The sequence below is a fragment of the Zalophus californianus genome, chromosome 10 (genome assembly GCF_009762305.2).
Source record: "Zalophus californianus isolate mZalCal1 chromosome 10, mZalCal1.pri.v2, whole genome shotgun sequence".
Taxonomy (NCBI): domain Eukaryota; kingdom Metazoa; phylum Chordata; class Mammalia; order Carnivora; family Otariidae; genus Zalophus; species Zalophus californianus.
This window is the reverse complement of record NC_045604.1, coordinates 29,292,858-29,320,615: the sequence shown is the minus strand read 5'-3', so window position 1 is coordinate 29,320,615 and position 27,758 is coordinate 29,292,858. Positions and strand designations below refer to the sequence as shown.

Here is a 27,758-nt window from a genome sequence, read left to right as displayed (position 1 = left end):
TGCGGCGTCTGCCCCCTCCCACCAGGTCCTGGTGCCCGAAGCACGACAGTGCAACGTACACAGGGCTTTAGACACTTTCCCAGTGACAGGGAAATGAGAGTCGCGCGGAGGCTGATCCTTCCTCTGCCACTGAGGCCTCAGACATGACGAGGAATATCACCAGCCTGCGCTGCCCTGAGGACAGTCTTGAGAGGAAACGGCCTGGGAGGGAGGGAGGCAAGGCTATAAGGGGGCTGGGGGTTGGGGGGAGGGGGTTGGCTTCTCTCTCAGAGGGAAGGCTCTGCAGGGGTGAATCTACAGACAAGAGGAGGGCTCGCTGCTGCCGGGTCTTCAGGGTCCAGAATGAGTGTTTTCCCCAAGGACTGGCACTGAACAGAGCAGCCCAAGCCTGACCTGAGCCGGTGGTATCTGCTGGGGTAAGGGGTCAGAGGCTTCCTGGGGAAGAGCTGTGTCCCCCTAGACGGAGGGCCATCCGCCCAACGTTGCACGCCTCACTTTCCCATGTAAAAAATAGGAATAATAACAGGACCTCCTTCATGAGGATCTCCTCAGGATTTTAGTATGCTCATGCATATTAGGCAACTAGCCTAGAACCTGGCCACAGTAAGCACTCAAACAATGGTAATTATTGTTATCATTACCATAGGCAAAGCCTGCCCCCAGGAGAGGCCTCACAGGTACTCCCGTGGCTTGGCCGCAACTCTGGTGCAGTTTCCTACAACAGGGGGCAGTATTGAGCGGCACGCCCTGGAGATCCACACCTGCCCCTCTCCTGGGAGAGGTGGTTCCCCCCCCACCCCCCCACCCCCCCACCCCGGGACGAGGACCGGCTTAGAGGACAGTGTCCAGGACCAGGACAGGCTGACTTATGCAATGCTGCTGTGTCTCAAGAAGACTGTCCACGCTCATAGTGATGATTATTTTTAACACGGTAAGTGGATTCTAAGAAGACATCCATGGCCACCCCCCTGACCCCTACCTTGGCCTTCTTCATCTCAGCCACCTCGGCCTGCAGCTTCTTCAGCTCCCTCTCGTAGCGGGACTGGTTTTTGAGCAGCCGCGCGTGCTCCTTCTGCGCAGCCTGCAGCTTCTGCAGGTCCCGGTTCATCTCCCGCAACCGCTTCTCGTAATCCGCCTTGATCTTGTTGGCCTTCTCCTCCGTGTAGCATTCCATGGTGCCTGAGAGCGGCAAGAAGCGGCTGTCAGTGCCACGTGCCCAAGTGTTCTATCAGCTTCGGGCTCAGAGGGCGTGTGGCGGGGAGCAGGAGCCTGGGTTCTAGTCTCCCTGCAGGACCGTGAGCAAGTCACACCCGTCTGTGTGCCTGTTTCCTATTTACACAATGAGGGGATCAGGCTGGAAGATGCCAACTCCCCTTCCTGCTCCGACATTCTATTGGACCTTGAGGGAGTGTTTTCATCTCAAAATCTCTGAGCCCCCAGTCACCAGCTTCCTGCGAGGGTACTGTGGTCCACTCCTGCTGGCTCGGTTGGGACCCATGACTGGAGGAAAGGGCGAGGCCAGGGGGAAGGAAAGAGCTAGTAAGAAGACAGTGATGTGGGCCAGAGCAGAAGGAATAAGCAGATTCTCTAACCTTGACCTTTGCTACCTGAAATGCCTACAGGCGTCTCCATGGAGATGTGTCGCAGACATCTCCAACTTAAAAGGCACAAAACCAGACTCCCAAGCTCTGTCTCCCTCACCCTAGCCAGGCTTCCCCATCTCCACAGATGTCATCACCACCCTTCCAGAAACTTGAAGCCCGGAAACATCCTTGGCTCCTCTTACATCCTCCACCCAGTCAATCAACAGAACCACCACTTTCATTCCCCTTCTGAGCAGCCAGTGACCCACCCCCAACATGCTCTTAAAACCTACAGCCCATCCCTCTCTCCAAACTCCACACCTTCCCGTCTTCCTCAGAGAAGAAAGTGATGTCCTTAAAAATGATGGGCGTGACCTGGCCCCTGTAGTTCTTCCATTATCCCATCTCCTGCCGCTGTGTTTGAGCTGCCTGCCCCTTGTCATTCCACCACGTGCCAGGCACACTCCCGCCACCGGGGCTCGGCATCTTCTCTGCCTGCGGTGCTCAGCCCGTGCTCACTCTCCGCTAGCCCTCTCTCACCTCCTTGGGGTCTGCTCACATGTCACCTTCTCCGTGACGTCTTCCGTGACCACCCTTTATAAAACTCCACTCTACTCCACTCCCCGCCGTGGCCTGTCCTCCTTCCCTGCTTCATCTTTTCCATGGTACTGATCACCATCGGGCACGTCACAGACTCTGCTTATTTATCTTATTTATGTCTGTCTCTCCCCCGCCAGAACGTACACGTCACGAGGCAGGGATTTTGCTCACCCCAATATCTCTAGCGCCTAGAATAAGGCCAGCTCTGTAGGAGTGAATGAATGAAACCATGATTGAATGAATGTGCTAAAGAGCAAGTATAAAGAAGATAGAACGCAGGGCGCCTGGGTGGCTCAGTCGTTAAGCATCTGCCTTCGGCTCAGGTCATGATCCCGGGGTCCTGGGATTGAGCCCCACATCGGGCTCCCTGCTCAGTGGGAAGCCTGCTTCTCCCTCTCCCGCTCCCCCCTGCTTGTGATCCTTCGCTCGCTGTGTCTCTCTCTGTCAGATAAATAAATAAAATCTTAAAAAAAAAGAAGAAGAAGAAGAAGATAGAATGCAACAGTCGGTTTGTTAATCGGTTTAAAGGAAAATATGCAAGGAACTGAATGTAGAAAAAAAGCTGAGGACACATCATGCCCATGGCACATCATGTCCATGTGCCTAGGGAAACAAAGGATTCTAATACTCAAGATGCTAATAAAATAATAAGAAGTAAAACGTAGCATAGAAGTCAGGTTGGGCATAGACGTAGGTGACAGTGGGCCAGAGGGCCACAGTCCAAGGGTCAGAAGACCAGGTAGATCCCCAAGGTGCCAGCTGCTGGGGGGCTTGTGAGAGCGGAGGGCCCCAGGGGAAAGCGAGCACCGGGGTCGGCGGGGGGGGGTGGCCTCACTGAGGTTCTGCAGCACGCGGTCACGCTCCAGCTGTGTGTCCCGGATCTTGTTCTGAAGCAGAATCAGCTTCTCCTCGTACTGGTGCTTTAGAGTCTGCAGTCGCCTCTGGCTGTTCTCCAGCTCATCAATCAGCTTCTGCTTGATCTCGATCTCACAGGTCAGGTCGGCCAGGTCGGCCTGGAAGTTCACCTCTGTGGGGCAGAGACAGGCTCCATCCAGTGCCAGGGGCTTAGGGCGGGAGGGGGTGCGGGGGCTTTCTGTTGGTCGGCCACGGCCAGTCAGTGGCCAGAGGCTGGAGGCAATGGTAAGTCCCATGGTGGGTAAGGGCCGCCAGGTGAGGCGACACATTGGAAGACTGGCCTCAGAAACTGGAGGCTGGCCCAGGATCTGGGGGCGGGGGGATGTCTAGGCATCCCACCACCCCTGCTGTGCCCTAGAGGCCAAGGTCTATCTGGCACGGGACCCAGCCTAGGGGAAGGAGGGCTGTGGGTCAGAAACGGTGGCAGGGCAGAGCTGACAGGGCAGGTGCCCCCATTTAGAGGAGTGGGTTTCGGCACCATTCGAGGCCCGGCTCTGCACCTACCACGCTGGGTAAAGTCACTAGACTTCTCTGGGCTTGGGGGAGTTCCGAACACCTATGCACAGGGTTGTAGTGAGGACTGAAAACCCCATGCCACATGGAGGGTTGAGCGCAGTGGTGCCTGGCATATAATGAGCACCGTCATCTTTATCACTACTGTTGTTTTTGTCGGTGGTGGTGGTGGTGGCATGTCTGGGAGTTCCAGGCACTGGACGTCCACATTCTTTGAGAATTCAAGTAAGGCCTGACCCCAGCCAAGGGGCATCTGGCCCAGGGTCTTGTAACTGGAAGGTCTGAGCAGTTTCTCCGGGCCCAGTGCTGACTGTCAGCCCACCCCCAGCACCTGCCATTCGGCAAGTCGCCTCCCCCTGCCCCAGCCTGGGCACACGCACCCTTCTCGTCAGGGTCTGAGTCCGAGTCCACCAGGCTCCCCTCACTGCCCGAGTCCTCGTCTTCATCCTCACGCCCCTCCTCCTCCTCACAGCCGCTCTCGTCTGGCTCTTCCTCCTCCTGAGCACCAAGCACCATCAGAGGTGGCCAGTGGGCCCTCCTCACTCAGCCTGGGCCTGGCCTCAGGGAGGAGAGCCCAGAAGCCAAGGGAGTCTGGACAAGGCTTCAGGTGTGTCAAGAGGGCGGGGAATGGGGCAGACCACGGTCAGGGCCCTTTGTGCCCACCCCCAGTCCCAAAAGAGTACCACCTGACTCCCCCAACAGCCTGGGCAGAAACCCTCTGGGAGAGCCTCCCTGCCCAGCCTCACCCATTTGGGATGAAGTGGGGGAACTGAGGGATGGAGACCACCAAGGCAACCAGTCAGCCATATGAGGAAGCTCAGGGACCAATTCAACTGGAGGCAGGCCTAAGCCCCTCCCCCACCCTGCCAAGGTGGTCATGGGGTTCCCTCCACTCAGCAGGGGCGGTGGGGAGGGATAAGCATGGAGAGGGGAGGAGACAGGGGCAGTCCCTCACCTCCTCAGCCTCATTCTCGTCGGTCTCCTCACTGTTTTCCTGTTGGAGTTTTGCCCTCTTTTTGAAGGCCTCCTTCTCTGGGCTGCCCAGGAATGAAGGGTAGGCCAGGTTAGCTTTGAGCATGTGGCAAGGGGTGTAGGAGAGGGCAGGAGGATGGGGCTGGGTTCCTGTTCTGCAGAGAATCTGGCTGCTCCTCTCTACCCCCAATCTAGAATTAACCCTGGGTCATCTCCACCCTCCCTCCCCTTGGGGCAAGGTGCAGCATTAGAGAAAGGTGGGTGGCTTCTGCCCAAAAAGCTAAGCAAATGTGCTCAGTGAGTTCCCAAGCAGCCCCGGGGCAGCCCCCTGCTACAGGCAGGCAGGCAGCCATGCTCCTGGAGAGCCTGCAGAGCCGTGGGTGCACTCCGCTCACCTCTTTCTCCGCTGCCTGACCTCCTTCTTCTTGAGCCGCTCCAGGTCCTGCTTGGCCCTGCGGATCACCTCAGAGGCATCCTCCATGGAGCTGACCGGGCTGCCCCCGAAGGCCGGAGTGCCCGGAGATGCACCCAGGGCGTAGGGGCTCCGAGCCGAGGCCCGGGAGAGGCTGCGGCGCAGGGACTCATTCATGGCCTCACTCTCCAGGAGCTTCGTCCTGCATGGGGAGAGCCAGCAGTTGGGGCCAGGTGAGCCCCGGGCTCTGGCCCGGCCCAGGCCCTCCTCCACCGCTCCCAGATATGCTGGGGCACACTCACCGCAGCTCCTCAATCTCCCGGATGTAGTTCTGGATCAGAGCACCAATGGCCTCATTACCATCACCTGGAGAGGGAAGGCGGCAGAGGGCAATAGAGAAGGTAAGGAACGTAAAGACCTGCGGCTCGGAACTGGTGCTCTGGTACCAGGGCCTCCGATAGGGTACCACACACGGGCCTTTCCCCAAAAGGAATCTACATCGAAGAAACACCAGTCCCTGGGACGGGTATATGCAAGCACTGCTGGAAACAACCAAGCTCCATCCAGAGAGGGCTGCTATCAGTGTTCACCATCCTCACATAGGGAATGCTGTGCAGTTTATAAGAATCAACTAGATTTCTATGTTTTAACATGGAAAGATCTCCAAAGCATAATGCTAAGTGAAAATGGGAAGTCACAGGACAATACATATGGTCTCATACACAGAAAAAGAAAGGGCAGTATATAGTCTCACACACACACACACACACACACACACACACACATCTATGTGCATATGTACATATGAATATATATTCACACTTGTAGCAAAGGTACTGAGAAAGGTGTGGGAAAATGTGCATGGAGCTACTTCTAAGTAGAGAGGACGTGGAGTGGAGAGTTTAGTGAGGGAGGATTTTAACCTTTATACACCCATGTTACGCAAGGAGGATGTATTCGCGTATTGCTTATGGTCATAAAAAAAGGTTTAAAATCAATTGGGGGGTCTCTGGGGGGCTCAGTCAGTTAGGCATCTGACTCTTGATTTCGGCTCAGGTCATGATCTCAGGGTCGTGAGACTGAGACCCACGTGCGCTCCATGCTCAGTGGGGAGTCTGCTTGAGATTCTCTCTCTTCCTCTCCCTCTGCTGCTGACCACCCCCCACCTCTCTCTCTCTTTCTCTCTCAAATAAATAAATCTTTAAAAAAAAAATCAACTGGAAAAAATTCATAAATGCATTGCTCTGTGAATTGATTGGCTGGCCCAGCTTGCCTAATATCCTAGGGCAGGTATGGGGAGAGGGGGTCCCGGCCTGTTGGGTGCCTGAGCTGGCCTGGTGCACCCCGACTCACCGGCCTTGGCCAGGAGCAGATTGGCTTCCTGGCTCATGAGATGAGTGACGCGGTTGTTGATGGCATCGATGGCCTCCTGCATGGCCTTCACCCGCAGACGCAGTGCCCCGTTCTCCTTCTGCAGCATGGCATTCTCCCGGAACAGGTCGCTATAGCCCTCGGCACCATCCTCTCCAATCACCCTCTTGCCCTGGGAGGAGGGGCAGGCAGGGAGCAGTCAGGGGCTAGAGCTTGCAGGGCGGGGAAGGGTTGATGATACACCTAGCAGCACCGCCAATCTCCCCGCCCCCACCCCGTGTTTCCTAAGACACAGCTCCTGTCTCCAGGGCTCTCCTTGACAACCGGCAAGTCCAAATTCTATAACCAGCCATTCCAGCCTTCCCCAATCTCACCTTGACTTACCCTTCCACCACCTACCTTCATATCACCATAAGTGCTGACCCAAGGGCCAAAACCCTAAGGGGCCCAGGCAGTTGGCATAAATGAGTCTGAGTACAAAACAACAGGGAGCAGTGGGGACCGGAGTTAACAGAGTCACAGACTCAGTCCCAAATGGTCAGCAACTATGCCACTCTAGACAACGTAGTGCTATATGTTGTTAGGTCTTCACGTTTTTTGGGAAAAACTGAAATTCCCTGATTTTCAGAAAGGTAGGCAACTAAGTTGCATTCTTTTAGAACAAAAGGGCAAGCCAAACCAAAACCCATTTGTGTACCATTCACACCATGGGCTACCAGCAGCCATTGACTTTTGCCTTAGTCATATGGAATTAGACACTTCCCCAAAAAGCACCCATTTTTCCCATCTCTGTTCCTATGTGCATGGCTTGATTGCATCTGGGAATACCTGTTCCACTTGCTTTTGATGACATCTCACCCATTTTTCAAAATCTACACAGAAGGCCCCCTCCTTTGTGAGGCCTTCCCTGACTGAGCACCTGAGTGAAGAGGGCCAGCTCTCTCCTCTGCCCTGCCCCCAGGCACATTGGACTACTCATGTGGTCCCCATCAATTATTCTTATTCTGTACCACAGTCTAGGAATCTCATCTGGCCCAACGCAGCCTAGTCAGCGGACATGAAAGCACAAGGCAGAGCATCTGTCCTGGGCATCAGAGCTATGTTGTGGAACAGCTGAGTGCCCTCCTTGCTCTTAGGTGCTAAAACCCCAGGGGCTCTGACTGTGCTCGATTCACCCAGGTGAGCCCCCTCATCATGGCCGGCACATAGCCAATACTCAGGAAGCAGCGGGGAATGTGTGGAGAGGTGAGGGAGTGGTGGGAGGCATGCCGAAGACCTCGGGCCCACCATGCCTGGGAGTGTGCTCACCGCCTTGTACTCCATCAGCTCCATCTGCAGGCGAGCAATCTCGGCCCGCAGGGCACTGATCTGCTGGCTCGTCTTGTCCTGGTTCACCACCACCTTGTTCTTGATGTTGCGGGCCCGATTGGCGTATTTGAGTGTGTTGAGCGTCTCCATGAAGTCCCGGTCTGAGGGGCTCACACAGGCAATCATGATGGTCTGGCTGGGGGGGGGGGGAGTGCCGTAGGAGAGTGAGGTTCGAGGGGCACAGCCAAGCCCCCAGAAGCATCACTCCAGGGCAGAGGCCCCTGCTCCCAACCCATTCCCCTACTGTCTTAATGGCGTAGGGACCTGGGCATTCACCAGGGCAGCACCTGGACCACCTGGCCACGGGGTTCCTTCCAACCCACAGTGAAGGCGGCTGACAGTGTGATATGTATTTCCTTAGTGGTTTCCATCCATTACCCCATTTGGGCTCTATCACTTCAAGACTATCTCTCCCTGATTTCAGACAAGGAAACAGTCTGACCATACTGGCCAAAGGTCATGCAGCATCTCAAGGCTCCTGTCTCCCAAGCCCACAGCCTGCAGTGAGAAGGCCTCCTCGCCCACAAGGCCCTCATGAATCAAAGCCTCACATCAGAATTCTCCAGGAGGTTCCCACCTCCCCTACCCCTTGTTGGCTGTAGAGTACCTGTTGCCCCCCAGCGAGTCTTGGAGAAGCCGAGTGAGCTTCGAGTCCCTGTAGGGCACGTGCACCACCTTCTTGCTCTGGTCCCCCAAGGCGCTGATCACGTTGCCCAAGGCCAACTGTGGGAGACAGACCCCGGCACTCGAGAGGCAGTCCGGGAGAGCGGAGTGGGGACAGGACAGCCCCCAGGCCATCCATGCCTGCCTCGAGGACCCAGCAGCCCTCAAGCTCCCTGAGAAAGTTTATGTGCCGATGTGATCGTTTGGTGAAGTCAAGAAGCTGGGGGCAAGGGTGAGGGCAAAGGACCAAAGGCCTAACAACAGTGACATAAGGGTGCCCTGGCCAGCAGCCAGCAAGAGGCGCAAGGAAGAAGGGGCAGCCGTGGGTCTGGAGGGTCTGGAAAGGGTCTGAGACTGAGCTGTGCTGGCCACTGGGGCTGGTGACCCGCCGAGTGCCTACCAGGCCGCAGTTGATGGAGATGCCCTCCTTGGCCCGCTCGCCAGTGGCCCCCGTCCGCTTCAGCCGCTCTGAGCCGGCCAGGTCCACAAAGTGAAACTTAGCAGTGAGTGTCTCATACTCACTGGTGGGCGCGGTGCCCTCAGGAAGCCCAGGCACCGCCTCACTGACCTGCAGCAGAAGTTAGCAGCTGACGTGCCTGGCCCTCGCCCCGCCTCGTGGCTCCTCTGCTCTCAGCCCTTGTCCCTCAGGAATGCTATCTTTGGGGGGGGGCTGCGGTTCGGGGCCCAGAGGCAGGGCACACTGCAGCGCCCTCTCCTCTTGCATGTGAGAGCATCTGACCGTGTACTTGCACGTGCCTGATTCTCATGCAAGCCTCACAACCATAGGGGGATGGTTACCCCCATTGTATAGGTGGGGGACTGAGGCTTAAGAAAAAAGAAAAAAAAAAATCAACAAGTGGCCGAGGCAAACCCCAAGCCCCTATTTGCTAGCTTCAGACCCATGGCTCCCTCCTCTTCTTGCCCCCCACCCCGGGAAGCGCCCCCACTACACCAGCTCCTGGGCCTCCGTGGGTTCCTTACTGGCTCGGGCTGGGTGCACACTCGCATCTGGCACACATGGATAGTGAAGATGGCGTGTGAGCGGGAGCTCTGCACGTTCATCTGGGTGCTGGCCGTGGTGCGGGACAGGGCCCCCTGCTTCAGGCACTGGATCAGCTGCGGAGCAAGGCAAAAGTGAGGGCAGGAGAAGAGCCGCGGAGCCGGCCCCTACCTGCCCCAGACCTCCAGTGGATGCTCACCTCCTCCTGGGAGTTGATGAGGCGGGAAGTGACACCCGTGGTGTAGATGCCACCATTCCCATCCTCGTGGATCTTGATGTTGGACCTGCGGTGGCGGGCATCAGTGTCACGAGTGCTATCGAACAGGTCGAGGATCTCCTCATTGTAGAGCTGTGGGAGGGGCGCAGAAACAGCTGCTGGGTGCATGTGGCACGTGGCGTGGGGCGCCGAGGGGCTTTCCCATGTTTATAAGCCAGCTCTGTTTTGCAGAGGGGGGAACTGAGGCTCTGGGAGGTGAACTTGCCGACCCTGGTCCCCTCTGGGTTCTGGATTCCAGGATCTTTCTCCTAGACAGGAGTCGGGGGCAGCTGGGTCCTAGGCAGAACTATATTGAGGTTACGCTCCCACTCCCCAAAGAACCAGCATTCAGCAGTTTTCAGTCTTGTCAGGGGACTAAGGACCTAAAGGGGACAAGGGGACTCAGGTCCTAGATGTAGATGAGGAAGAGAGGACCATAAATTGGGCAGATCCTATTATATTTGTTGCTAGGCTGGGAAAGGGGGTGGGGACGTGGTTTCGGTTGAGGGAGGGGATGGGCAGAGCTCAGTAGAGACTTGACCCCCATTGTCCCTGGGGGTCGAGGTGAGGATAACCTCCCAGTAGGGGAGGAATGTGGGGACAGAGAGCATGGCACTGGTGCCCGGCATCCTGGGGAGTGCCTGGGGAGACCGCTTGGGGTCGGGGGAGGTGGCCTGGCCAGGAGCAGTCACCTTATTTCACATGGTCTCAGCCCTGGAGATTCCTGTCTGTAATCGCTGGCAGGGAGAGCTTCACCTGCTGAAGGGCTGGAATATCCCCCAGGCAGGGAGCCGGGGCTGGGGGCCTGGGGGCGGTGGGGAAAGGGACCGGGCAGCTTGGTCAGCAGCCAGCAGACTCCTGTGGGGGGAGGGGCGGGCTGCCGCCCTCCGACATCCGAGGCTTTGATGCCTCAAAGGGACAGAAATACTCCACAGGAAAGGGAAGGGGAAACGGAAGGGACTGGTGCAGATGTGGGTGCCACGGTGTCTGTCTGTCTGTTGGGACAGGCGCACCGGCACCATTTAACCCTTGTGATTCACCCTTGGGCATGAGTTTTCTAGGACCTGCCCTACTCTTTGGGGATCCCCATGGCAACAGGCTAGAGAAAAGAAGAAAACAAAGAGATGGGAAAGCTTATAGAGATACACAACAGTAGGACACACACACACACACACAGAGGTAGTCACCTTATCAGAAGCAAAAGTCCAGGAGAACAAAGAAAAACTCTCAAGTCTAAAATACAGGGTCCCCTAAGGGGAAAGCAGCCACTATGAGTGCCCAGGAGGTAGTCATAGTGGTGCAGTGGGCAGGGTGGGCCATGGAAACCCTAGAGAGGGCTCGAGCCACATCCCTCCCTCAGAGGACAACCTGGGTACAGTCAGAGCCCAGGGCAGCCCCATACCCACCAAATGACCCAGGCCGGCGGGGTGGGGGAGGTCAATGGGTTGGGGTTTCAGATGCTGAGAACTGAAGCCACCTGGTTCAAGTGTCCTAAAGGAGTCAAGTCAGGCACTCATGAGAAGTATCCAGGAACACCTGCTTTCTTAGAGACCCTTCTGAGAGGCCCCTCGATAGGCCAAAGATTCCTTCCTCTACCCGCAAAGTCCCCAGATGCCAAAAGCCTGGCTTGGCACACAGACATTCTCCCAGAGAGAGGCTGGACCAGTTGCAAAGAAAAGCTCCTTCTGGAGGACCTCCCTGCCCTGAGGTCAGAGAAGACTAGAAGCGTCAGTAAGGACCTTGGCCAGAAAGGGACAGGGCAGACTGCTCTGAAGCTGGGGAGCAACCTGGCCAAGGCCAGAAGGATGGGCAGGAACTAGAGTTCTCACTATGTGCCAGGCACATGCTTCCATGCCATCCTCACAGCACCCACAAGGAAACAGATATTACAGCCATCATGCAGTGGTGACACGACATGCCCAAGGTTACACAGCCAATAAGTGTCAGAGCTGACCATCAGTCAGGGTTTGAAGAGATCTTAAAGGTTCTCAGTGGCTCAAGCCCCTTCTGACACAGGAAGCCTCTTCAGAGTGTCCCACCAAGAGGTCTTCTAGCTCTTGCTTGGATATTTCCAGCAGCAGGATCCTCAACAGCTATAGATGCTACCACGGCTCCCCTAGGCTCATTCCACTGTCCTGGGGTAAGCCCAACCTCCATGGTCTTGCTGTCCCCCAAATTTCCCTCCCGCCCCTTGACTACAAGGCGACAGTACCTCCAGGAACTGCGCGCTGACTTTGAACTCAGGCCCGGCCACACCCTGCTCCTGTGCCCGCCGCTTGCGCTCTGCAATGCCTCCAAAGAGGTGTGCAATGGCCCTCGGGATGATGCCCTGCTCCTCCTCCGATGTCACAGTGTCGAAGCCGGTGCCCATCGTGTATGTCTTCCCGGCCCCTGTCTGCATCAGCAAGGGTGGAACGAGGGTGTCAGCACCCTTGGGGGGCCACCAGCAAGCCCGGGGACCCCTGGCCAGGCGGACTTCCCTCACCACGTACCCGGGTCACCGGCCCCTCCTGGTCCCCAAGCCATACCCTGAGGGAGTCTCCTCGGAGTGACAGCCTCCCTCCAGCAGAGCAGCATGCTGGGACAATAGACAAAACCGCAGCTCCATCTCCACCGGTCTGAAGGGGGAGGGGGCGCTCTCTCCCACCAGCTGGGGAGACCAGAGTTGGAGGGGCCACGGGTGGGAGTGCAGGCGCTTACCTGCCCATAGGCCAGCACTGTGGCATTGTAGCCCTCGAAGCAGCCCTCAATGAGCTTGCTCACACAGGTCGAATAGATCTGTTCCTGCCAGGTGTCCAGGTCGAAGACAAAGTCATAGGTGAAGGCCTTGTCCTTCCCCAGAAGGACCTGGGGCTCCCCGGGGGTGACAGAGGTGCAGATGTGACAGCCCTCAATCTTCTCCTTTGACAGCTGGGGCCGAATCCTGCTCGGGAAGCGGGGAGAGCCCTGGGTCAGACCCGGCTGGTGGGGGGGGCTGCAGTGGCCCTCCTCCCTCACACTGCCTGCCACGCTTCCACTTCCCCAGGCCCCCTCCAGCCCCCACAAGCTGGAAAAGAAGGAAGGAAGGTCAGGAGCCTCCCCAGAGAACAAAGGCAACTTTTGTAACAATACAATAATACTAATCGTGAGAATAATATCCACTCCACCCAAACATTTATTGAGCGGTTGCTAACATTTATCAAGTACTCTACGTATGGGATCTGGGTTAAAAGTATTTTACATAAATGAATTCATGTATTCTTTACTATAAATCTGTGAGGTACATATTATTTGCCTAATTTTACAGATGAGAAAATGGAGGCTGACAGAGTTTAAGCGACTTGCCCAAGAATGTACCGGGGGCGGGGCATGACAGAACCAACCTCCGGTCTGATGTCAGAGCGCACACTCCTGATTGAAAGCGGAGTCCTAGAAATCAGTGTCCCACAGATCAGGAAGAGAAGACAGCTTGCCCCCTTCTGGGAGGTAAGGCTCAGCACCAGGGTGGGGAGGGACAGGCCTGGCTGCCCCCCAACCCCGGGATGAATTAAAGAGCAGACCACATCTTCTGCCAAGGCCTGCAGGGGCTGCAAGAGTCCTCCAGCTGCAGAGCCCCATCTCAGATGCCAGAGCCTGGCGGAACATTCTCAGGTACCAGACCAAGCACAACTCCGCCAGACCAGGCCAAGGCAAAGTCGGCTGAGAAGGGCAGGACCCTCTACAGGGGACACCGGGCCAGCCACAGAAGGGGCCCAATCCCAGCTCCTGCTGGGCTCCCTTACGAGAGGAAGAAAAGTGGCACTGGAGCTGAGTGGGAGCCAGCCGTAGATAGGGCTATCTCCATCCAGCCGCCTCTTCTCCCTCTTCTAAGCAGCCATTGCCATGACGAAGTCCCCATGGCAACCAAGTGTGAGTCAGTGAGCATGCGCTCTTAGAGACAGGCAGAAAAGCACCTCCCAAATGCCTAAAGCAAAAGGGGGTGGGGGTGGGTTAGGCGCTAATGCTCATGGGCTCACACAAGCCAGCCCTATCAGCCAGGCGCTCACAATGAGCTGCTTGTCAGGCTCCCTTTCCCAAAGCCAACATTTACCAAGAGAAGAAAAGAGTGAGAGGGCCAGGCCAGCATGCATCCAGGGCCGAGGGGGACCTCGCCACAGAGGCAGGGCCACCAAGTTGCCATCCTGTCCCTGTCTGGGGCTGCCCCAGCCCCCAAGGCCCACTCAGAGCTTCAAGCCAGGGGAGGTGCTCCCCTCAGCCTGTTGCCTGCAGTTTGCTGCATAAGGGTCATAGGGGACTGGGGAGGGGGGTAAGTGCCAGGGGAGCATGTGGGGGGAGTTAGCTGTGCCAGGCCAAGTCCACACCATAGATGGTAGCCTGGGTTTTCTCCAGAAGTGTTTTCCCTTCAGTGTCAACAGGTCCTCACAGGTCAGTGGCTCTCCCCTCATTGAGGCTGACAGGAATGGAGGGTTACCACCTTCATCCATGCTACCCAGCTGTTCCAGGTCAAGTTGAAATTAGAACCCAGCCTCTTGGTGTCCCCCCTGAACTGGTTTCTGACTGGGAAGGGAGCGGCTGATTCCTGCTTGTCCTCTCTAGAACCTGCAGACCAGAAACTTGACCCACCAGTAAGAGGTCTGGGCCAGCAGTTCTCCTAACTCGACCACTAATAGTGACAACTGACACAAATTCGCACTCACTGCGTACCCGGGAGGGTCTACGCACTGACATATACGAACTCTTGATCCTCAAGAGAACACCTGCGGTGAATACTACTACCCCCATTTGTAGGGGAGGAAATGAGATGATGCCCAGCCAGCCATAGATAGTGAGGGGCAGAGTGGGGCTCGAACAGTGTGTGTGCACTGCCTCTCCACTATTTCTGTGCTACCATGTCCCTGCGGGCAGGGCTCAGGGGGCCGGGGGGAAAGAACGGCTCATGACACAGGGAGCCCCAGCCACAGCTCCAGAGGAGGGGGTGTGGCATGGCACACAAGGCACCAGGTAGGAAGCTGGAGCTCTGGCCCTCAGAGCTGGCTCTGCCCCTGGGCCTCTGGGACCCAGGACCAAACACTTACTGCCCAGGGCCGTCCAGGTGCTCCCAGGTGAACCAAGGGTCTGGCCTGGGCAGGCTCTGAGGAGCTTCCAGCATTGCTGGCTAGCACCAACTCCGGAAGACACACTCCCTACCATGTGGGCGGCTTGTGATAGGATTTCTGGATCCAGTTCAAATACCATTTAATTACCCCAAGCAGATGGCAGTGCTGGTGATTGGAGGAAATCGAATCAGGGTCCCTGGAGACAGTGGGAGCAGGGGAGGGGGAGCAGAAGCCCTGCCTGGCAGAGCCCATCCGGGAGAGGGGCTGCTTCTCCTTCAATGACCAGCCCCAAGAACACGGCGGAGCCCACCTGCCAGGAATAGGAGAGCTGGCAGAAGAGCAGTCTGGGCAAGGGGATGGAGGAGAGGGGCTCCAGGGTTTTAGGGTCCAGGAATTATGGAGTCAGTCAGGCATTCATCCTGGGGCCCTCATCCTGGGACGTGAGGCCCAGCACATCTTGATGTGGGGGTCTCTGTGGTCAGAGAGAGCCAGCCAGCCCCAGGCTGGTCCATCTGAAGCACCAGGGAGCTTTGCAGGGTACAGATGGGTGAGCAATGTTACCCAGAGAAAAGGGTACCCGCTGGGAGACAGAGGACATGGGCTTAGGAAGAAGTCACTAATTCCCAAAGCAACTGACCTGGACGAGGGAGAGTGTTGGTCCCAGGAATGGGACTTGATTGAGTAACCAGAGATAGAAGAAAAAGAGAATTAAGATTTTATGTGTGCTTTCCATGTGCTAGCTGGGCCAGGCATCCACTACAGACTACCTCACTTAAGTGATGCAATGAGCTCAGGATTTCCATGACCATTTTCCAGAGAGGAAAGTTGAGGCTTGAACTGGTTAAAGTCAGACACACACAGTAAATACAGGGAACATGGGCATCAACTTCTGCTCTGCCTATGAAACCTACAGGCTCTTCTGCTTCTCCAGCGACCTCCTGCCTGGGAAACTCTCCATCCCCACATGGATAGATAAGCTTTCTCCCACAGCACCCCCATCAGGGCCAGGGAGGCACTCTGGAAGGAACTCTGCTCTATCTGTTCAGGGCTGGCCATCCAGCAGGGGCAGACATCGCATCCCAGCTCTCCTGGGGCTCCCTCCTCACCACACCCTGCCCAGCAGAGCATCCAAACCCGCACCCCACAGGGAGGAGACCAGAGGGCTGGGAGATCAAGTCCGGGGTCCCGGACCAGCCCCTGCCCCCACCCTGTTCTGGTTCAGGAGCCACAGAAAGCCACTTGCTTTCTCCTGGGTCCTCTAGATGATCTCCCAGTTTTAACTTTCGAAGAATGCCTTCACCTTCCCCTCCAGCAGCCTCCTCCCCTGGCCCCACCCTGGGTGAGGTCACTTCTGTGGGCTGCCCTCAAAGCAGCAGTGGACTCAGCCAGCCCCACCCCGCCCCAGATAAGGGGATAAGGGGAAGGCGGCCGCTTCCCATTACAGCAGGGTGGCAGGGATGGGAGCCACTCACAGCCCTGGTCCTTCCTGGGGGCATGGGAGGGCGGATTAGGGATGGAAACCAGTTTCTAGGGTCTTGCAAGTCCTAGTAGCCATGGACCAGATCCAGGACTAGGATGAGGTGAGGTATTTGCCACAAGTTCAAAATTTAATGGGGCGGGACGCCTGGGTGGCTCAGTCGGTTAAGCGGCTGCCTTTGGCCCGGGTCATGATCCGGGGGTCCTGGGATCGAGTCCCACATCGGGCTCCTTGCTCAGCAGGGAGCCTGCTTCTCCCTCTCTCTCCCTCTGCTTGTGCTCTCTCTGTCAAATAAATAAAATCTTTAAAAAAAAAAAAAAAACAACGGGGCATGAAAAAAACTCAGTAATGAAGATAAATTATAATTTAATGCAATATTTGAAAAACTCAAATCAGCAAACTATGGCCCCGGGGGCCAGCTACGTTTCATCGCTAGTTTTGTGGACCACACATCCAATACCATTTCTGTCCAGGAACCTCCCGACTCTCACCCCAAGCCCCACGCCTGCAAAGCCGCCCTCCATCCCTTCCCAAGGTCGGGGCCCGGAGGGAAGGGGGCGGGCCGGACAGCCCCGCGCAGAAAGGCTCCCGGAATCTCCCCGAACAGAGCCCGGTCTATTTGCCACTTGGCACCCCACCGCCCCGAGCGGCGGTGGGAGCGGGCGCGAGAGCGAGAAAGGGCCCAGGGCTTTTCAGAGGCAGGATCTGGCACGGGCGCGCGGCCGCCGAGCTTCCTCTGCTCACAATTGAGCGGGAGCTGGTGTGATGTGGGTAGTTATTTTCATAGCCCTCCCCCACCGCCGGGGAAGCGGGCACCCAGGCCCAGGGACGCGCAGGCGGCTCGGGCCCGGCCCCCCACCCGTCCGTGCTCCCGGCGGCGGCAGCGGCGGCGGCGGCGGCGGTCGGAAAAAGGCCGCGAACCCGAGCCGGGCGCTGCGGGAAGAGCTGAGCTCAGCGCTTCCACAGCCCTTTGCGAAGCCAGGGGGACAGGGCGGAAGGGGAGGACAGAGGAGACGGGGAGGAGGCAGGCCCCGGGGGATGCTCAAGGGCTTCCAAGGAGAACAACTCCCTCAGCGATGGGTAACGTGCCCAGAGCCCCACACCCTACCCGCGCCGTAGGGGGTGAGGGGAGGATGGGCTAGCCCCCCTCACGCGCTCCCCTTCCTCGGTGACATCACACAAAGCCAGCCAATCACTGCCCCCAGGGGCTCCGCCCAGCGACCTTGCACTCCTAAGAGTGGGCTCAGCCTCTCAGGTGAAATTAGTCCCACCCAATCAGCCGGCTAGGGCCCCTCCCTGGGCTCTTAACTTGAGTTGCCCCCCCAGTCAGTTAGGAGCTCCTGGAGCTCTTAAGGGGGCAGCTCCAAGGCTCTTCCTATTTGAAGAGTTTTGTCACTGAGAGGTCACACACTGCGATATTAAAATAACTAACCAAGAACTGTTCCAGAGTCCTAAAAAATTCTTACAGTTATGATGTATGGTAATTCCTGACACCTTTCTTTGCTAGCACCTGGAACCCCTTTACATCTCTGCTTACTCAACTTCCCCAGTTAGTAACTTCCCACACTTATGGAACAAGACTACCTTTTTGCTAGACTCTGTACCTACGAAGCTTTGCACGCTAGATCATTACACAAATCATTTCGTTCTAAGGGGGTGTTTTTGCTCCTAATTTACAAATGAGAGTTCAGAGGAAATTACCTGGGCTCAAGGCCACATAGGTAATAAATAACAAGGTCTCCTAGGAAGACTACCTTTACTAGCCATCAGTCCCAAAGATTCAATCCAGAAGGAGAGCTGGAGAGAACTAGCAAGCATAGCTGCCCACTTGTGAGTAATTTGCACTTTGGGGACTTCCAGGCTGGGAGACACCCTCTCACCAGGCTCTCCCTCAAAGGCTTTGAGAAGAAAAAGGGACTTGGGCTGGAATCACCCCCTCTGAGGGCCAAAATAACCACCATAACCAGCCCCTTTGGAAGAAGCCCCAGGGGGTATAAGCCTATCTGCTCTTTTCTTCTATAGGACCCTTAATGCCTTTCTGGACTCCTAAAAAGGAGCCCCCCGGAGGCTAGTGGAACAGCCCCAAGGAGAAACAGAGAAATGAGGAAGTTCGTCCCCTGGTCTCTAGGTGCGCTGCCCCCAAGTCTGAGGTTGGCCAGATTCCATGACCTCCCTTCTGCCCAGCCCCAAGTGGTTTGCCTGGCTCCAACCGCAGGGCAGCAGGGGTCAACTGGAGCTGAGCTGTTGTGTGGAAGTGTGTTTTGGGGGGGGCGGGTGGCGCTCCCCTCTAGTCTGCCTGGCACACTGAGTCACTTAGGCACGCTATGACCTGCCAGGGACCAGCTCTTCCTCATCGGTGACAGATCAAAGGGGAACTCAGCTACAGCAAGAGGGATTTAGATAAGCTAGCAAAACGAACTTCCCGCCTGCAAAGATTGCTAAGCCAGGGGAAAGGGGAGCCTGGGATTCTTTGGAATCTTTTCCCTCAGAAATCATAGTCACTGATACCACTCTTGCTTCTATGCATTCTGCACACCGGTGCCTTGTCTGATCAGGACAATACCTAACACATTTTGAGAACCTAGGTGCCGAGCTCATTTACATACCCGAACACATGTAATGGGTTATGACAGCCCTGGGGAGCAAGGGCATTTGCCCCATTTTACCAAGGCTTGGAAAAGTGAAATTTCACCAGCCCAGAGTCACACAATTCGTAACGGTGGAAATGAAATGCAAGCCAAGCCTGCCCCTGCCCAATCCTGCTATACTCACTAAGCAGCCCTGCACCAGGGCAGGACAGAGGTTGGACTGGAGAAAAATGATCCCCTCAGAGAATCCCTGGACTGATCCTACCAACAGCTGCCCGCAGTACCAGGAGCACTCTGCTGGGAAAGCATTTCCCCCGTTTTGTAGACTTAAGAGAGCGGAGGCCTAGAGCACAGAGAAGCATGGAGCCAAGAACCCAGGAGGCTGCTTCCCTGCCAGAGGAAGGCAGCTCTCCTCGGCAGCAGAAAGAGGGTGTCTACACCCCCACTCTAATGAGCATCCTCTCCTCCTCCTCCCCGTGGCAGCCTGCCAGCTCTGGGGAAGGCGGCTGGAAGCAAAATCCCTGCTCTCTCAGGGGAGTCTGGCTCCCAGACACCCGGGGCCTTTTAGCTGACTTAGCCCAGAGAAGGCATCTTCCCAGAGAGGCTGCTCCTCTCTGGTGGGGAGACCCAATTTGGGGTGCTGGCTCTTTTAGCTGCGGGGATATGGAGTGGGGAGCCACTGGAGCCCTGTGATAGCCAGAGGGTCTTGTCACCCTGTCACCGGACGTTCTTTGGGCCTCTCAGACCCTCCCCCCACAGCACAGTCCTCCTGAGACTGACTGCCCTGAGGAAAAAGACCCAGGCTGGCTCCAGACCCCCAAACAAGGAGGCTTTGTACTGTGGGGTCAAAAAGTATGGGTTTATGAGGCCCTAGCAGATCTGGTGAAATTGGGTCTGTCAACCCTCTGGTGCTTGACTTCTGCCCCCAAACATGTTCCCAAGTGCACAGGGAGAGGGCGCAGACACTCCAAGACAACGCCTTGGGGTGTCGATTCAGGGCACCTGGGGTTCAGCCCCCACTCCTTCCTCAGATGTCCTTGACCTTTCTCTCTCAGCTTATCCAAGTCGTGGCCACCAGCTTCTGGGTCACAACCAGGGACGGGCAGTCCGACAGGGAAGGGAACCTGGGGTAGAGTCTTGTTTGTGGCCCCTAGGGCATCAGGATCTCAGCTCTGCCCCAGGACAACCCCCTGAGAGGCTGAAACTGGGCACAAGAGGAAGCAGGCCCCGCAGAGGGGGGTGAGGGGTCAGAGGCTGGGGAGCGGAGATGCTAGGAGAAGCTGAGGGAGGGGGCCAGGCCCTGTCGTAAGCTGGAAAGACGGGCAGGCCTGGCCACGAGCAGTAGCCAGGAGCTTCCTGAGCCACCAGTCTGACTCCTGTGGGTCTAACTCCTGTGCCACCGGGGCCTGGGAAGAGGGGCGAGCCCGGCTCAGGGAAGCGCTGCTCAGCGGCGTTCCAGCTTGGCTCTCCGGTCCCACTCCCTTCTCAGGGCATCTGGCAGCAGTTTCCCATGACCTCCCAGGAGACTGGAGACTCTGCGGAGTGGGGGCTGAGCAGGGAGTGCCCAGAGCTGTGGCGGCATGTGCATCATGTGGAGGACAGCTCAGTGGGAACTGGGCCCTGGGGACGCTCCCCTGCTGAGGAATGCAGAGGCCAGCCGGCTGCGGCTGCGGCTGCTCCGCAGCAAGCCTCTCCCCCAGCACACTGGCCCTGGTCCTTGGTCCTCGGTCCTCAGTCCCCAGTCCCCACTGCCAGGCTCTCCTAAATGCACCTTAACTCCAGGGTCAGGCAGGACCAGCCAGCCTAGAGAAAGGACAAGTGGCCTCCACCATTGCTCTGATGGTGGGCTTCCACCCTGCAAGGCAGAGGGATAGGGACTCAGGTATTTGGGGACAGGGGACCATGGCCCTGCCTCCCTTCCACACCCCAGAGCAGCCGAAGGTGAGAGAGGGAGTATTCCGGGGGTCAGGGCACTGCCACCCACGGGTCCGCCACCTGCCATGGGGCTTCACAGCCCTTCCCACAGAGCTCCACCACCCCCAGCCCACAGGGATGGAGGGGTAGCTCTCTGAGGCCAAGGCCGACCAGCCCCAGCCTGGCTCCCCTCCCAGGGCAGGGAAGCATCCTCTCTTCTCCAGCCCAGAGGCCTCTCAGTTGCCCCTCCGGCTTTCCTCAACAGGCTGCTATGTCTAGAGGGCAAAACGTGAGGTGAGGAGACCCCAGGACACCTGGGGCTCTGCCGTGTGACAGGTGTGGGGGCATGTAGAGGTAGCAAGAGGAAACTGGGCTGCCCCCAGAATTTCCTTTCCTAGAGAGTGGCAAGATGGAACTCGGGCAGGAAAATAAATTCCAGGGACAGCAGCATGGATCTGGAAAGAGAGAACGGGCAGACTTCTACCCAGTGGGAAGGGAAAAGCTCCCCAAACACAAGAGCGAACAGCACGGCTGAGGAGCTAGGACCAATGGAGGGGACAGGCAGCTCTATGTTAAGCAACCCCAGAAAGGGAAATTCAGACACGTTCCCCCCTCTGCATAGCACTGGACACCTTCTTAAGTACTTTTCCCACATGGCCATTATGGCAACTGGTGGGGTACGGCATATGGAGAAACTGAGGCATAGAGACTCACAGCACAGAGCTAATTAGAGCTGCATTGGGAGGCGGTTGAGAGCAGTCTGAGGAGCATGTGCTTGGAGGGAGAGTGAGTGCCCTGGGTTCAGATCCAAACTCCACCATTTACTGGCTGTGAGTGTTTGCTCATCCATACAATGGGAATAACATCAGTTAGCTGGTGGGGCTCTGGTGGGGTAGAATGGGGCAGTGTAAACATGCTGCCTGGCACAGGGCAAGTGTTCAAGAAGTCATAGTGCTTAGCCACCCCCAAGTTCAGTCTTCTTTCCATCCTGGCATGCTTTCTGCTATAAATAAGTAGAAGGAAGGAAGGAGGGAGGGAGGGAGGGAGGGAAGGAAGGAAGGAAGGAAGGAAGGAAGGAAGGAAGGAAGGAAGGAAGGAAGGAAGGAAGGAAAGAAGGGAGGGGGGAGGGAGGGAGGAAGGAGGGAGGGAGAGAGGGAGGAGGGAGGGAGAGAGGGAGGAAGGGAGGGAGGGAGGGAGGAAACTCTTCCCTGTACCTAACACTCACTGTAGCTCAAACCAGAGAGACACCTCTTAGGTACACTTTAAGTTAGGGCTTACTTTTAAAACGTTTTATTCACATCAACTCCTCAGGAGCCAACCCTTTACGGGCTGTATGCCTTCTACTTCATCCAAACCACTGCTTTTGACAAATGAACAAATGAGAACAAACCAGCTGTCCCCATCCTCCTGCAGGTGAATCTGAGGCCCAGCAGGACAAACAGAAAGGAAGGCCCATGACCCAGCCAATGGGTGAACTGCATTGGCCCCAGCCCTGCCCTTTGTCCCCAGAGCTGTAAGAGTAAGGGTGCCAGGCTCATGTCACCTCCGCCACTTCCTCAGCCCCCGCCCCACCCCATCTCCATTCTGAGGGTTTCAAGAACAGAGATCCAATCAGCTTCAGGGTAGTCGGGCAGGCTGGCTGGGGGGTGGAGGGGGGATGGTTTCCGGGGCCTGTGGTTACTACACTCCACTTCCTTGTGATGACATAAGCCCTATTTCTGCAGCAGGAGGCCACCGCTAAGATTCTCAGGTCTCCAGGCACAGGAGGTCCTGTCTGGGCCTCGGTTTCCCAGATCTATAAACAGGCAGCATGGGGCACCATTGGCATTGATCGGCCCTGGCTGGCCTTGGGCTGCCAGAGCAGAGGATGGGACTCTGAAGGCACCCCATATCCCACCCTCACGCAGTTTTTTCTGTCTTCTCTGGTCTCTTCGTCCCAAGCCACCAGTTCTTTTGATTCAAAATTTAGACAGACATTGACCAAGATTTCAGAGTAGCCGGAAGCTCTGGAAATAACTACAGCTAGAGAACCCAAATGAGCGAGGACAGGGATACAATCTAACACTGTCCCCTGGTTCCCTGGCTGGTGTCCCTCCAGCCCCTTCCAGCCCCTGCTCCACCCTGCAGTGTCCACGGATGGATGTGGGACCTGTAGAGGGACCTCCCCACCCCAGCCGAGGAAAGGAAAGAAGCTTAAGGAAACCAGGCAAAGATAAGGGGGGTGGGGGGGTGGGGGGGGTGGGGGGAGTTAGGACCCACGGAGGGCTCCTCTCATGGTGGGGGCTCAGAACTGGGGGCTTGAAAGGGTCTTAAAGAAACATACCACGTGTCTTGGCTTCCTTCCGCAATTTCAACTTTGCCAACTTGCATTTCTTAACAGCTACCCCTTCCCCTCCGCCTCCCATTAGTTGGGGCCGGGCCTGTGTTGCAGCCTGGGACAGGGCACAGCTCCGCCTCACCTCTCTCAAGCATCCTTCCCCTCACCCCCCACCCATCCCCAGGTAGAGAGAGGCTGGTTGTAGGCCATCCTTGGGCCCAGGGAGCTGAGTCCCTATCTACAGGGGATTAATGGATAAAGGGATCACAGGGCAGGCTGGAGAGGGGCTGGCCTAGGAATCTCCGTGCAAAGGCGACTAGCCAATGTTCAGGGGCAGATGGGCCAGGCTCCAGGGAGGCCTGGGGTAGGGTTTTTAGGGTCTGTTCACACCTACACCTTCTCCCTTTATCCCACAGCCCCAGGTTCTGAAAGTTTCCTCTGGCTCTGCCCCAGCCCTGCCTGCCTTGTGGAGATTTGCAGCCAGCCAGCTTTGATCCTCTTCCCAAGGAGATTATAGGGCCAAGAGCCCGGGGCCTGGCACTTCTCACCCAGTGTAACAGTCCCTGCCAGGACGTCCCCCCTTACACAGGCATGCATGTGTACGCGTGCGCGCGCACACACACACACACCACACTAAGTCTGGCTCATTCGTGGCCTCCCTGTCCCGAGAGGTGGACCCAGGGCTCGCCATGTTATTCTCATGGGAACTCAGACAGCACTTCAGTTAGATACAAGAAAGGACTTGCAGGAAGTCAGACAGCTGAACCTGACACCGGGTTGGGCCCCGGCAATTCCAAAGCTTTGGCCTTTCCCCACAATGCCCTACTCCAATATTCTACTCCAGCCTGCCACCCAGTCCTTGAGGTGGGACAAGTGACTTCTGGAGGTTGGGATGGGGGGTCGATGGGGATCCAAAAGCACGGATCTCCCCTACAGCTCCTCAGTGACACCATCTGCTCCCTGTCCCAGCCCCAGCCCTAGTCTGGTCCTATCCTCAGCTCTTTGATTAGAAACTGGGTTTTGTCCAGGCATTGTCTGCCTTCCACGGCCGGCTGCCCATTGAGGTCTGGCGTGTGCCAAGCTGGGCACTCATGCTGTAATGGGAGGGGGCAAGTGGGCTGGGCCCTCACCTTCCAGAAGCCCCCTAAAGCCTGGCTCTTCTGATGTTCAAATCTCCCCACCCCTCCATCCGAGATCAGCAACTGGAGGCAAGGAGTGGGGGCATCTGGACACTACTAGAGCAATCTGAGTGGGAAGCAGGGATGATACCCATCACCCCCAAAGAACTGGGTGCAGTGGGCAGGCACAATCCCTTCTCTGGAAAGGGTCTCAGAAACCTTCTTTTGGTGGTGCCGAGAAGGCCACACCAGCTTTTCCTCACTCCTCTGCATAAAGTGCCAATCCCATGGGGCTTTCCCACACTTTACCATGCCCCAGTCTAGTCTGGGGAGGCTGACGGTGGTGGTAGTAGAGGGGGGCTTTGTTTGGCTCTCTCCTATAAGATGGAGTCTAAAGGAAAGCCCCCATGGGAGGAGCAAGCACCCTAAGTCCCTTCCTTCCCAGCCCTGGTTCACAGTGAGTGGGGCCAGGGCTTCATTTCCCTTTTATGATGTACTTGGACTCTCCCAGTCTGCTGCAGATGTCATATTTACATTTCTCACTGCCCCCCCCCACCGCCGCCCCCACACTTGTACCTCCCTCCCTCGACCTCAACAGAATCCTGCTGCAATGTCAGCCCAAGCAGCAGCCTGGCCCCGCCCCGGCCAGCCCACCAGGCACCTGCAGGGCTCCTCTTTGTCTCTCAGGCTGCTCTGGACCAGCAAGGCTGTGTTCAAGTGATGCTGAGGCCGCGTGATGCATGGGTGGGAGGTACCTCAATCTCCCTTCCCTGACCCCAGAGCTGTGATCGGCTGTCCCCTCCTCCTCTCTGGGCTGCAGAGGACTGGCCAGATGCCTGGGAGAGGGCATCTGCCCTGGGGCAGGAGGGGGAAGCTTTGCCCTAGTCATCTCTGGTCCTGTCTAGAGTGACTTCCATGGACTCTTGGAATCTGGGTCACCTACAACCCAGGGAATCTAGAGACCTGTCTCAGAGACCCACCCTAGCCCTGGACCCAATACTCCCACCCCCATCATACAGGGCTGGAGCAGAGATGGTTGTATTTCTCCACCATCCCTGCCTTGGTGACCAGTCTCAGATTGGCCCTCTCCCATCAACAGACCCCTCTTAAAGAGAAAACCCTAAACAAAAACAAGGAGAGGTGGGGTGGTGTAAAGCCTCTCTGCCCAACACAAAGGACATATATGGCTCAACTTTGCATGATTTCCTGCTTCGCACCTCTGTGTACCCCTCCCAATAGGAGCCCCCCCCAGCCATGTCCTCTCCCCATCTCAATTCTGTCAGGACGTCACCGCAAGTCCCAGATAAGGCCATGCACCACCCTACCTCCATCTTATCTGAGAGCCTGAAGATCGGTATCAGCATCACACCCTCCTGCCCTCTCAGAGGTAGAACCTCAGATACACTGCTTCCTCCCTGCCCTAGCCCCATCTCCTCTTGGGACAGGGCCAGCACGGTTCTCTCCAAAAGCCCTTGACTCCCCACGGAAGGCCAAGGCACCGTCCCAGCCCTTCCATTCGTCCCTGCACTCAATCAATCGATCTTTGTCTGCGGAACCGGCTCCCGCCCTCCTAGCTGGACCAAGAGCACAGAACTAGACGACTGGGGTGGATGAAGGGAAAATTCCCCCCCCCAATATCCCAGTATGAGACAGCAGCCCCAAGGGGAGGCGAAGAGGAAACACACAGACGCTCCGGCCTGGGCCAGGGCTGGGTGTGAAATACCGGATTTCCTTGTTTATTCGATTTTCTGATCATTAAGGGCTCCCAAGAGGGGCCCGAAATTACCACCCAAACAAAGCCACCTTCCAGCAGCCCGCCGGCCGCCGATCTCCTGCGGCAGCCGGTCCAGAGCACTGCGCCCTCCTGCCTGGCCCATGCCAGCCCCTCCTCCCGGGGTGCGGGCTCCGGAGTGCGCCCTCCGGCCCCACGCCCACGCAAGACAAAGCCAGAGCCCCTCCGCGCACGCCCCCCGCCCCGCCGCCGGTCCCTACCTGACGGCCACCTTGACGCAGCAGTCCCCCTGGCCGGCCATGGTCCTCCGGCTCTAGGGTCTGGGAGTGGATCAGGGGCGGGGGTCTGGGGGCCGATGCCCCAGGCAGCGGCAGCAGCTGCGGCTGCGGGAGGCGGGGGCGCGGGTACTGCTGGCGAAGTCTGCCGCGGCGGCTGAAGGTGACATGCTCGCGGGCGGCAAGCCGAGGGGCTCACCCGCGGCTGGGGGAGGCCCCACGGGGCTGGGCCCGCGCGCCTCCTCGCGCCATCGGGCGGCGGCGCGCAGCTAGCTGACAGCCCGCGGCGCAACCCGCCGCTCCCCACGGCGCGGCACACGCGCGCACACACCTCCCACCCTCGCAGCCACCTCCCGCCGCAGCGCGAACAAAGGGGGCGGGAGCCGACCCGGCCCAGGACCCGCCCCCCAGCCCCGCCGGGCCCGCGCCGGGCCCCGCCCCGCTCCGGATTCACCAATCGAAGGTCCGAGGCAGCAGCAGGGGCGGGACTTGAGCCTTTAAAGGGACCTCTTGGCTCGCGTCCACCCGCTCGCTAGGGGGCCGGCGGGATTGGAGGATCGGGGAGGAGGAGGGCCCCGAAGCTGACCACGCCGGAGTCTCTGTCCCCCGCAGTCGCAGAACCTCAGCCTCGATGGGACCTCCGTTTCATAAAGAGGACACTGGGACGCAGAGAGGGGAACTTCCCAAGGTCACACAGATTTGGTGGCTAAGCAAGGGGTAAGAGCCCAGGTCTTCCCCGGGCAGAGTGCCTCACTTCAAAGCATCGCACAGCGATTAGCGGTTTATATTTTGAAAGCGCCCTGAAAGCTTCCCTTCTGATTTGTAACAGTGAATTTGTCAACCTTTATTGAAGGAGATTCTTGCTGGTGACTAACAAAAATTCCCTCCACCTCCACCCTGCAGCATTTTAAAATTCATCTTTTGGTTGGTTCCTGGCTAGGCTCCTCGCCCAGATGAGCCCCTCCCTCTGCTACCCCAAGGCGGTTCCACTGACCTTTATGACCCACAGATGACCCTTCTGGGCCTGGCTCACACTCTGTCGTGGCCGTGGCCGTAGGGGCAGAAGGTCAGTGTTGGAGGCCTGAGCTGCTCGGGGAGACAAGGGAACAAAGGGGGCACTCAACTCCAGGCACCTGAGTAGAGGCTGGAGGGGCCAGATGGGTGGGGAAGGGGACAGAGCAGTGCAGCTGCCTTTACATGGATATAAAGGACAAGGGGGGGGCCCTGGAGCCTTTAAGCACAGGGCAGAGTTGGAGAAGAACAGTGCTCTGAGAAGCCACAATTCCCTTTCCACTCCACCTACCCTCTCTCTGAGCCCAGACACCTTCTCCCTGCCCCCCCCCCCATACTCCCAACATTGGGGCCATTCACAGGGCCCTCACCAGCTGCCCTCCCTTCCCACACTTCAACCAGCTCCCTCCCCTGGAAAGGGCCCAAGGGGAGGACCCAGCTGCAGCTCCAGATGTGGATCATGCTCTCCGGGGGGGGGGGGGGGGGGGGGGGGGGGCGGGAAGGGGAGTCAGACTCCAAGCCTCTTGCATCACCCTCCAGTGATGATGAAACTATGTCAGAGATTTTGGCAAGGGTGTGGGTTAGGGTCTGAGGATGT

At 57.4% G+C, this 27,758-nt stretch overlaps 1 protein-coding gene across 4 annotated transcripts in view; it reads right to left on the bottom strand.

Moving 5' to 3' along the window:
- The window catches only part of KIF21B (kinesin family member 21B), a 50,284-nt gene extending 23,790 nt beyond the window's left edge, over nucleotides 1–26,494 (bottom strand). For all 4 annotated transcript variants that reach the window (XR_003523230.2, XR_003523231.2, XM_027612795.2 and 1 more), the window contains exons 1-15: nucleotides 26,135–26,494; nucleotides 12,354–12,576; nucleotides 11,866–12,048; nucleotides 9,597–9,746; nucleotides 9,379–9,513; nucleotides 8,798–8,965; nucleotides 8,342–8,457; nucleotides 7,675–7,870; nucleotides 6,349–6,538; nucleotides 5,298–5,361; nucleotides 4,979–5,197; nucleotides 4,567–4,648; nucleotides 3,992–4,109; nucleotides 3,019–3,210; nucleotides 980–1,179 (exon numbers count right to left, since the gene is read on the bottom strand). Coding sequence is in view for 2 of the 4 variants with exons in the window: in XM_027612795.2 (XP_027468596.1) it covers nucleotides 980–1,179; nucleotides 3,019–3,210; nucleotides 3,992–4,109; nucleotides 4,567–4,648; nucleotides 4,979–5,197; nucleotides 5,298–5,361; nucleotides 6,349–6,538; nucleotides 7,675–7,870; nucleotides 8,342–8,457; nucleotides 8,798–8,965; nucleotides 9,379–9,513; nucleotides 9,597–9,746; nucleotides 11,866–12,048; nucleotides 12,354–12,576; nucleotides 26,135–26,175 (2,277 nt within the window). In the remaining 2 variants the exon portion in view is untranslated. The remainder of the gene's footprint in view (nucleotides 1–979; nucleotides 1,180–3,018; nucleotides 3,211–3,991; nucleotides 4,110–4,566; nucleotides 4,649–4,978; nucleotides 5,198–5,297; nucleotides 5,362–6,348; nucleotides 6,539–7,674; nucleotides 7,871–8,341; nucleotides 8,458–8,797; nucleotides 8,966–9,378; nucleotides 9,514–9,596; nucleotides 9,747–11,865; nucleotides 12,049–12,353; nucleotides 12,577–26,134) is intronic.
- Between the last annotated feature and the right edge of the window lie 1,264 nt (nucleotides 26,495–27,758).